The sequence below is a fragment of the Saccostrea cucullata genome, unplaced genomic scaffold, assembly GCF_032062105.1.
Source record: "Saccostrea cucullata isolate Sc308-1 unplaced genomic scaffold, CSIRO_AGI_Scuc_v1 ctg392, whole genome shotgun sequence".
NCBI classification, from domain to species: Eukaryota; Metazoa; Mollusca; class Bivalvia; order Ostreida; family Ostreidae; genus Saccostrea; species Saccostrea cuccullata.
In genome coordinates, this window is record NW_026922758.1 from 138,339 (window position 1) to 149,210 (window position 10,872).

A 10,872-nucleotide genomic window follows, 5' to 3' on the forward strand; every position below is an offset into this window, starting at 1 on the left:
AAATGACACAGCTCACACTTCGTAACAATCACATCTATATGTAACTTATCACGTTGGGCGTTATGAAAATGTCAAATATCGCAGTGGAATTGGTCACAGTCGCTGGCACTGGACATGCCAACACGACCGACCAATTACTGTCCAGGTTTTAATGACCAATCTAAAGCCATATGAAATCATTTACTCTATATCAGATATCGGCGAAAAAAGGTTTCAGCGCTTAGATTTGTTTCATTTCCATGTTTCAAATTTCCATTCTGATTTAACGAGGTCATTAAAGTCAAGCAAAGGTTTGGGATTTAGTATTGCATAAAAATACACAATATTCATGTATTGTTCATTGGGCTAGAGACAAGGGAGTGCCATAGAGCCAAGAATTAATGATAATTGGTTACTTTATTTTCAAGTTTTTATCCTAGATTGCAAGAATATCTGTGTCTTTTGGTCCGGACACGTACTGCATGTGCCCTTCCCTCACCTTGGACAATACGACTCGTACTGACCGGTGAGTATGCAATGAGGACTGTGTGTAATAAATACAGCTCATGTCAATGCTAATGTGGACTCATTGACATACAGCAATGCACAATATCAAAAGGTTACATCGGTCAACGAGAGAGATGGGGAACGTACATGTATACAAATAAATCGAGGATTTGTTTTTGTTTGTTGTTTCACGTCTCTCTCGAGAATTTTTCACTCATTGTTGCTGCACTTGTTGCTGCAAATTTTGTCCTATACTCGGCACTTGGGGTCATTGAGCAGGGAGCACCTACTGTGACATGGGACCTCGGTTTATACGGTCTCAAGTGGGATTCGAACCCGCGACGTAAGGATCAACTCCTTACTCCGCGACTTTAGAGCAGACACTCCATCACTGAGCTGCGCCATGCGGGCGACAAAAAGTTTTTTTTAAGTTTTTTTTCCAATGTCATGAATGTATGCAATAATATTCTTTTCTTGTTCAGTCCCCCAAAATATGATTAATAAAGAGATTCCAGTTTCACTGTATCTTTTGTTGGTTAACATTTCTTTCATATGAAAGAGACTAGCGTCTTTTTACATGTATCTTGCATTGGACAATCACTGACAATTTTTTTTTTGGATAACGTGCACTTTTTGTGGCACCAATATCATTTGAATAGTCCTATCTATCCAAGTCATCCGTCAACCACCTGATATCTTCTGCTATATTCAAGACATTTAATTCCTCAATTGTTGTATTAATTAGAACCATTTGATAAGCTAATGACGAGGTAGGACAGTTTTGTCATGTGTATGCTATCGGCACCCCCCACCTGTAAAGCAGATCTGCGCGACCTTGTGCAAGATTCATTGACCGTTCACGTAAAGATCGTTCGTCATCAAAAGAACTATGCATCTGAATCTATTCTGTGATTTTACCCGATAACCGTTGAAATGACCTCTAAAGGACTTTATATGCATAAATTTACTTAGAGCACTGTCTTTTCGATAAAGGTTCAATCACCCAGTTATAGTATTCAGCTACTTGTCAGACTTTGTATTGTATTGTAGAAATTATATTTTAGTACCACCCTTAAATTATGAAAATCTTGATTGTATTAAATCCTTAGAGATTCATTTATTAGAAGAGAATTTTTACTCCGCATCATAACCATTCAATTATGCCTTGCACCCAGCATAGGACATAAGGAAGTAATATTGCTGACTCTGCAGAATACGAATTAAATATCTACATGTTTATAAGTATGTACATGTATGATAGGGCTCTTGATAGAAAATGTAATCGAGAAAATCCCCCCAGATTTAATCTCCATAGAGAGAAAAACTTCCTATTTCCGACCATCGGACACAACGCTGACGTTATGATGGATTTCAGGTTAAAATTTTACAGCTCCAGTTGTTTCCTTGATAACCAACCCATGTTCTTCTAAAAACATGAACGTCCAACAGTTTTAAGATCGAGGATTATCTAATTAATTATGTGGAGCTTTGTATGCGTTAATCCGAATTTACTTTCGAAAATCAGTTTGCTCTTGACGGCATTTGCTGCGTCATTGTATGTTTAATAAATCGTTGGTAGATATATAGATTAAGAAACTTGATCAATGGTCCGTTTATCCGGATCAGAAACCCTTTGAAGTTTACAAATTACAACTACATTGTAAACTTACTACAACTCTCTTAATGAATCAGCTCTATTTCTAGCCATCTGCTACTCACAAAGAAATGGCCCCTCAGACCTTGGAAATTGTCACTCAATAATAACAGAAATTCTCATTTCAATTTAATTCATTTTATTAAATATTGCCTTCAATTGATTTACACAGTCATCGTGTAAGATTTGGTCGAACAGTATAAAAGTACAGTTCAGTATGGTTTACATGCATTAGTAACTTTCCAAATTTACATACTACTACTTTTGTTGCTTTCCTATACAAAGTAAAAACATTTCTTCGCATAAGTTTTCTACAAGATTTCTTCTGACCTTTACATCTGACCTTTACACCCCTTTGAACTGCGACCAAAGATACGAAATAAGAGACCATAACCTATCGTACACAAGTAATATCCTCTAAAATTGCAGCATTACGGGTAAAATAAAAAAAAAGTTATCACATTCTTTTTGCGAGGATAAAACCAAATGTACGTTAATTTTGGTCGCCATTTTTACTCATCATATGCATATTGCATTGAAACTAAATATACAGTACCCGCAATTTTTATGTAGTCTATCATTCATAATGCTCATATTTTCAAACTTTCATACGACTATCATTTCATCATTGGTATTCAGACAATATATCACAGATAAAAATGAAATTCTTTAAACTTGAAAGACACAGATAAAAAAAAATTAATTACTTTCATTATCTTTACTAAAGGTAAAAAAAAAAGGGAAAAAAGACAATACTGCCACCATTAGTCCTACCCTTGGTTTTTGAGACACAATTTTCTTTGTTTCCAGCGTCAAGCAATACACAGTGTTAACTGGAAAATCACAGAAGGGCAGGACAAGGCCTCGGATACAGAATATATTATTAGATACACATGAATAAACTCTATTACTCGAAAAAAAGGCTTAAATAGTAATGGATTTTTGTTACATAAACACATATCGGAGTAAGCTCGAAAAAAGTTTTGTGTACGCTTACTCGACAAAAAACATGTAACCATGTATAATACATGTAGCTTCACCTCTTACAACTTCTTGTCTTAGCATGTGACTTCTCTCAGAATGAGGTCACATGATCTTTCAAAACGAGGCTATGGTCTTGAAAGTGAAAAAACTCACTTTTCTTGATCGAAAACCTTATCACATCTGTGATCCAATACAAATGGAACAGATGGTACTCTCTTACTTGGAAGGCAATATACAACTATCTGAGACAACTTTTTTTTTTACAACTTAATAAATAAATTAACTGAAAAATATCAAAAAATGCAAATATTTTCAACTTTGTTGAAAATTATAAATAATTTTGAACACATCATTTATGGTTTTTCATGGTAATGAGAATTTGCTTGGTTAAAAAAAAAAAAGAAGGAGAATGGAAATGTTTTAAGAATTTTTGGTCCCTTTCAGACAATCAAGAAACTTGGATGTGATACTTTGATCCTTATGAACACAATTTTAACAATTTTAAAAACTTTTTTTCTGTCAAAAATAGTTTGTGATGTTTTTTGTATCAAATATATAAATATATATTTACATATAAAATTTACACACACAGTGGGGTACTGCTGTATAAAATATAGCACTAATTTTTTTTGTTCTAACAAACATTGCATAACATACATGTTTTGTGACAAAACCGTGATTAAATGAATTCATGATTGCCATGCTACAATGAATTTTTTTAATTTCATGCATAATCTATAGATTTTTTTTGTATCATAAGCACCGTTATATGAATACACTTTGCAGATGGATAACTTCTTAAAGAGTTAAAAATATATAATGATTGAAGATTTTTTTACTCTTTCAAAAGATAAAAAAAAAAAATGGAGAAAATGAAAGTTGAAAGTGAAACAAGAATATGGAACAATGAAACTTGAAAAAAAAATATGTACAAGGTAAAAACAGGCAGTACCACATATAACAGAGAAAAGTCGTGAAACATTTCAAACAGACAACAACTCGTACAAAATTAACAAACCATGGCCCTTTGAAACACATCAGAGCATACAATAGGATAAACACCAGCAAAAAAAAATAATAAAAATTATATATATCACATATTTGTTTCTTAAATTATGAACACATGTACTACTGGTGTTTATTTCTGGCACAGTTTATCAGAAATATTGTTCTATAGGCAGTGATTTTTTATACAGGTCCACCTAACCACACCTTGGTTATAGGGTCACGCAAAAAAAATAATAATAATGGCCGAACTATTTTGAGATATGAAGGTCTGGTATGGCAAAGGGTGCAGAATAAAAAGAAATGTAATAATAAACCTTGATAAATGCAACTAAATAACTTCGTTGGCAGTAAGGAATATGTTAAAGTAATTTTTTTTGACTGGATGCAAAGTCAGTCACACAATGAAATTTATCTTTTTAAAAACATCATATATTGTATACAAGATTGTTTTTTTTTTTTTGTAAAATGGAATTTTTGATTTTTTTTTTTATAATTAATTTTTTTTTTAACTATATGAAAACACCTTCACATTGTACATTGTGTAAATGCAGAAATTAAATGGGAAAAGAATATATCTACCATTGAATTTGTCTACTAGTGTACAGTTTTTAATTTTTTTTCCCTTGGTCCAGAGATTCTAAAGAAGGTTTTTGAAGGACCAATCCTATATTTCACTATTTCTTAAAAAAAAAAAAAAAACAAGATTTTTTTTAAAAAGATAATTTCAAATTGTGAATGACTTGAGCAACCATTTATCTGCATCACCGCCCCATACCAACACCAAAAACGACAGTAGCCATACAACAGAAATACTTGGCACCACTCATCAGGGTATCAGGATGGGGGGAGGGGCTGAGCTAACGGGAGGTTGTGTGGGGGTTTAGAAGACGATATCTTGAACATCTGTTGGGGTGGTGGGCTGCCCCTCATGCTGAACACGGTGGGTGCTGTGGACCTCCACTTTGGGTGGTGCCGTGGCTTCCGAAAACTGTGCCATGTGCGACAAATTTGATGACAAAGTCTGCTCTATCTGGTCTTGACATGACTTTAAACAATCCTGAAATGTAGGGAAAAAAAAGCATTGTTTAGTGAAAAATGGATAAACACAAAATATTTTATCTATATCTCCAATGAGAAACAGGAAAAACACTTCATCTCCATCAGTAAACACTAAGGAGAGAGAAAGGGTTCCCACACTATGGCCGTAGGTCTGGCAGGTCACTCTTACAGTAAATAGTTTATAGTGACATTGAACTCCAAGCTTTAGAAGCTTATCAAATAGTCATTAACCTTTTGGCTGGGTTAAGTTTGCCTAATCACAAGCCTGGTGTGTTTATCACTAACACCAGCCACTGAGGTGCTAATTGGACAACAAAGAATCCCAAGACCTCTCTTTGATTGTATTACCCCTCTCCATAACAAGAGCAGAAAGGGAGATTTCTTATAGCATTCACAGAAACTGTTTTCCAAGCTATATTCTTATGACTAATAATAGAAACTGTTTTCCAAGCTAAAAATGACACCGATTTCTAATAAATTATGTCAGAAACCGTTTTCCAAGCTAAAAGTGACAACAATTTCTTGCAACAAATTACAGAAACTGTTTCCCAAGCTAGAGGTGTCAAGAATTTCTCTCTTTAAAAAAAAATTAAATCGGAAGATTGTAAAAGCTATGACACTTACCACATCAATACTGAGGATATGATGTAGACTCTGGAGAAGTTTTGTGTTGTCTGTCTTTAGAAGACCATGGGCTGCTGCTCCTACGCTGCCTGCTGCTATCATGGAAGGCGGGTAGTTAATGAACTTGCAGTCTGCCAAAAGAAAAAAAAAAATTTAGTTAGTCATTTGATGCATTAGATCTCTTGAGTATGCATGACACAATGTCAGCAATAGGAGGCGTTGTATATTAAAAAAAATTGCTCGACAAGCACAAAGAAAATTAAAAGATTTCAAATTCCATTTCATATGAGTTGTACATTTCCCACCATAAACAAACAGCATTCGCAGGGTTAGGTAAATAAACTGTGATAAGTAATCCCTCGCATTCATTTCAATACCTGTCTATGGGACCCAAGACTTCTTTTTACACCTTAATTCTCAATTTCACACAGAAAAGGATTTTTTCTATTGTTGTCGTCAAGGAAAAAGCATTTAAGCATTTTTACACCAAATTTCTCAAGAAATTTAAATGGAAAGTTTGGGTAGATAATAGGCTTTTTTGAAGGTGAGTTTGACATCATAGGTCAGTTTTGATTGGGTGGTACTTGACCTAAGGTCCTCTGTGAATAACCCCCCTAATCTCTCTTTTCCTGTCTTGTTCATATCCTATGTACTCTTATACTTCTGGATCTATTAGTTCGGCCATGTTTATTTGTATAATCCCTAAATCTATTACTTACTTACTTACATTGCTTTCTTTACCAAGTTTACATATGTGAATTAAATTACATCTTGCAAGATTTTTGACACACCACCATATGGTCCCATGTGCACAAAAAAGGCTTGCTTCAAACTCTTTAATTTTTTAAAAGTCTTTTTAAAGAATTGCTTTCTTTCTTTCTTTTCTTGAATAATTATAAAATGGAATAAAATCTATTTTTGAATTACTTCAATGAAAATATGATTAATTGAACTTTTATTTGATCATATTTCTTTTATCTCTTGCCTTGCATTAAACACCTGCTTTGGTAATTTTCCGATTTTAATTTGTCTTTGTTTGGTTCCGAGTCAACTGAGGGAATGTTTTGTGGTTGCTGTGTCGCTATTTTCGACAATTTGACAGATGCCGGGAAAAATTTGTAAACAGCTGAGCTTTCTAGCGGCATTCAAGCAGAGACTCAGACAATACCCATACAGGGGGCCCCGGCCATAGCATCACCTGTTTGCAAATGACGACAGGAGCCACGCGACGCCTAATGATCGGGACATGCCATGACCTCAGAAAAGCAAATAACCCCTCACCTGAATTTTTTGCAGGTAAATTTGATATGGAAATGAAAAAAAAAAAATCAATACTGCTAAAAGTTCTCTTGTAAAAAGAGAAGACCAATTAAGAATTCAATTTCATTTTTAATAAACATTTCTCTTTTTTTTTAAATAATTTTTTTTTGTACCTGGCAAACCTTAAAGTTTAAATGCCAGAATACAAGGTGACAAGATCTGTCAAAAGGGAGAAAACTCTGTATTGTTTATTTGGTTCTCTAACCCAAGCTGTTGATCACACAAGTTCTGAACTAATAGGATTTCACTGTGATTGTAAATCTGATTTCCCCAATCAGGGTTAATTCAGAATGGTGTTCTTTACAATAAAACACTTCTAATGCTAAGACATACAAGTTATATACAAATCTCCAAGCTGGGGGATTTTATTTTCCTTAATCTAAGAGTGGGAAAAGAAGATTTCCAAAGTGAGTCACGCACCCATTTGACACAATGTTTGGTGATATATTTAACATAAGTCTGAAAGTAAACCATGTCAGAATTCCTGGGGCATTGTCCCTATACCCAGATGTCTGAGGGGAAGTTTCTGCTGTTAGTTTGTATAATAGTTGGCTGCTGGCTGAATGAGGCTGAGTTTTCTCAATCAGTTTATGGTGGGAAAGTGCTGTGTTTACAACTCGGCAGTGAATGAAAGCGTGACCTGGATCCATTGCCAGACATCTTTTTACCTACAGCACTGCATCCTTTGCCAAAAAAACTCCCACACTACAGAAATACATTCCAAACACCCCTCCTGAAATCTCTCTCCATTTCCTCTCTCACATTCAAAAACACTTCACTGATAAATGGAAAGATTAGAGAATAGAAGATTTGGTAGACCCTTACCTGTTGAACAGAGGGCTATAAATGTCTGTGAGTGTTTCTTAATCACATTGCATCGCTCCTGGTCGGGGCAAATCCGAGACAAAATTTGTTCTAAAAAGTCATGGGGTGTCACTGCAGATAAATCCCATTTTAATTTGCTCAGAACTAACAATTCCATTTCCTGAAGAAGAAAAAAAATAATTAAAAAAATTGTTAATTTTTTTTCCTCATAATTAAAAAGTCATGTAAATGAAAAAGCATGTAAAGGAAAGCATTAGAAGTTCAAAAGACATTTATATCTTTTTTTTCTGTGTCATCTCTGTATTTTATCTTGTCAAGAGACATCAAGAAAACAATGATGAATAAACACACTGTATTATCACATACTGATCAAGAAAAATATGTGTGGTATGAAGGAAAAAACCTCACTCCGTATACCTGAATGCTTCAATACTGTCACATATAGGTATACACTTTACTTGATCAACATATCTCTAGGCCCTTTTACCTATGCTAGATCACAGAGAAAAATTTTGTAAGGTAGACAAAATTCCAGATTTTATTTTTATTTCAAATTTCTATTAGTGATGTGTTTGATAGCTATAAATCTAAGACTGAATCCACCTTTGAAGATTTTCACTCTAACCCTTTATTACTTGGAGAATAAAAATTGAGGAACTCATTTCAGCCCCCATGATGCCTTCCTGTTTATTGACCCACTGTTGATTTAATTAAACCAGGTAGATACTATTAATCTATTGACAATATCCCAGCTTGTCCATGTAAATTCTTTATTGTTGTAACCTAGCATGTGGTCTTAAATACAGACAGGTTTTTCTCAAGGTGTCTGGAACTCAGGTGGGACAGGAACGACTCCCTTTTCCCTCCCCCTGGGGTGAAGATTTCACACCTCTGAAACTCACCGTCAGTTCTTCCAATGAAATTGATCTGTCTGTATAAATGACAAGTTTTTCTGAAGTTAAAGGTGTGGTTTCCTTTAATTTAGATGCCAGAAACATGCACACTGCACCTAGAAGCTGAAGTCTAGTTCTGGGAATGTCCACAACTGATAAAAATCTGTCCATGTAATTCATAGCCAAAGGAAACACATCCTCTTCACACTGCTGTTCTTCACACACCTGGAAGTCCAATTAAAATTTGAAGAATTAAATTATTTAATAAAAATATTTTATTTTCAGATTAAATCTTCAAAACTTTATTACAAAGGAGTAGAAGAAAAAAGTTATGAACAACAAAGTTTTAAAATCATTTTTTTCTGAATTTAAAAGTGATTTTTAACATTTTTAATATTTTTTTTAATTATTAAAGTATTAACTTAGTTGAAGAGTCATATATTTAACATAGATAGCAAGTGCGCAGAATCAAAAGCCATTCACCATTTGCTGTCGGCCGACGGGCGGTTGATCTGAGCGGATGCAAAAAACTTTTAATAAAAATTCATTTTCCATCAAAACTCTATTTTTTGTGATAAAACTAGTTAAATACAGTTCAATATAGGTGGCAATCCCGTTTTTACTTCTTATTTGTAAAAAATGAATAAAAAATAAACGTTATTATGGCCAAAATGTGTTTTTCTCACATGAAAAAATAATGAATAGAGAAAATTTGTAAAAAATAGGTCCTTTGAAAAAAATATTTTTTTTAACATAAGGGCCCTTCCTCAATGTTTACTCTAGAAGGCTTATCAAAAATATTTGGGTTTTATCGACTAAAAATGTGATTTAAAACACTTTTTGTGAAGGTACCCTTTTCCCTCTCAAAATTATGGCCGCCATATTTGATGTTCCTCTGGCGTCACAAGAAAATATGCGAGTTGAAAGAAAATTGATAGAAAATCGCCAGTTAAGATAAAATACTCAAATTTAACTTAATTTAACAGCAAATTTACTGAACTTTCCGATCATATGCATGTCAATATCAAATATGAATGAAATAAATATGCATTTTGATTTCATTTGCAGGGTATGAACTACATGCCCTCGTGAAGGTGACCGACATTCCTCTGTGTTCCTTTGCATTTCCACGTTAAATATTAGCATGCAACCCAAAACAATGAATTAAAAAAATTACCTCAAGCATCCATTGTGCCACCATTTTCCTCATATAAGGTTTAATGTCAGTTTGAACACAAGAAAAATAAGTTGGTGATGGCATATATCTCTCCTCCGTTTGCAGTAAATTATGCAGGACTCTGTAGTCTTTTAGAAGCACGGGATCTTCATATGCTCTTCTTTGCGATTCCGTTTCACAGCACATTAAATTCATGTTGGGTATTTAAAGCAAAATGTCCAAGTCCAAAAATCGTCTTTTAAATGGTCAATCAATCACAAGAAAAATAAAACGTTGATGCCAGTTCCCAAAGAATATAAATAATAAAAGATGTCCAGTATAATATTATTCCTAATGTTTTAGAGTGTTATTAGAGGTAGATGATCTTGCCGGTTTGAAAAGATAACCGTACAGCTCCGACGAGAGCTCAAACGGCTAACAATCCATTCGAACCGATAGCTAAAATATATATACACCCCCGTAGCTGAGAACCCGAGCTCTGAATGAGCATTACTGCATGCCAGTGTGATTTGGCGCATGCGTAGTGCGATGAATGTATGGAGAATTTGCTTCGGAAACGATTTTTTTCCGTAATAAAGAAAAAAATACTCATCTTCTTTAATTTTTTCTTTAAATTTTTAAAATCTATAAACTGAATGCAATGCTTTGAATGAAAAGTATATGTGATGCAAATTTTAGTTAATTTTTCCATAACTTTAATCGTAGAATAGATTATATTCATGAATATTCATAACCTGTGACGAGCCGGCTAGTTGTAATATCTATCGAAATGAGAACAAAGATAGTTCTCGATATCCTCTTGCAAATGTAGATCAGCATATTTTAAGATGTTAACATTTGAA

At 33.9% G+C, this 10,872-nt stretch overlaps 1 protein-coding gene across 1 annotated transcript; it reads right to left on the bottom strand.

Moving 5' to 3' along the window:
* Window positions 1–2,262: 2,262 nt before the first annotated feature.
* On the bottom strand, window positions 2,263–10,484 carry LOC134262387 (G1/S-specific cyclin-D2-like). The gene is made up of 5 exons (XM_062744766.1): window positions 10,031–10,484; window positions 8,863–9,078; window positions 7,961–8,120; window positions 5,816–5,946; window positions 2,263–5,189 (listed from the first exon to the last, which is right to left on the bottom strand). The coding sequence occupies exons 1-5, from the start codon at window positions 10,223–10,225 to the stop codon at window positions 5,013–5,015; spliced, it is 879 nt and encodes a 292-aa protein (XP_062600750.1). The 5' UTR covers window positions 10,226–10,484; the 3' UTR covers window positions 2,263–5,012.
* Between the last annotated feature and the right edge of the window lie 388 nt (window positions 10,485–10,872).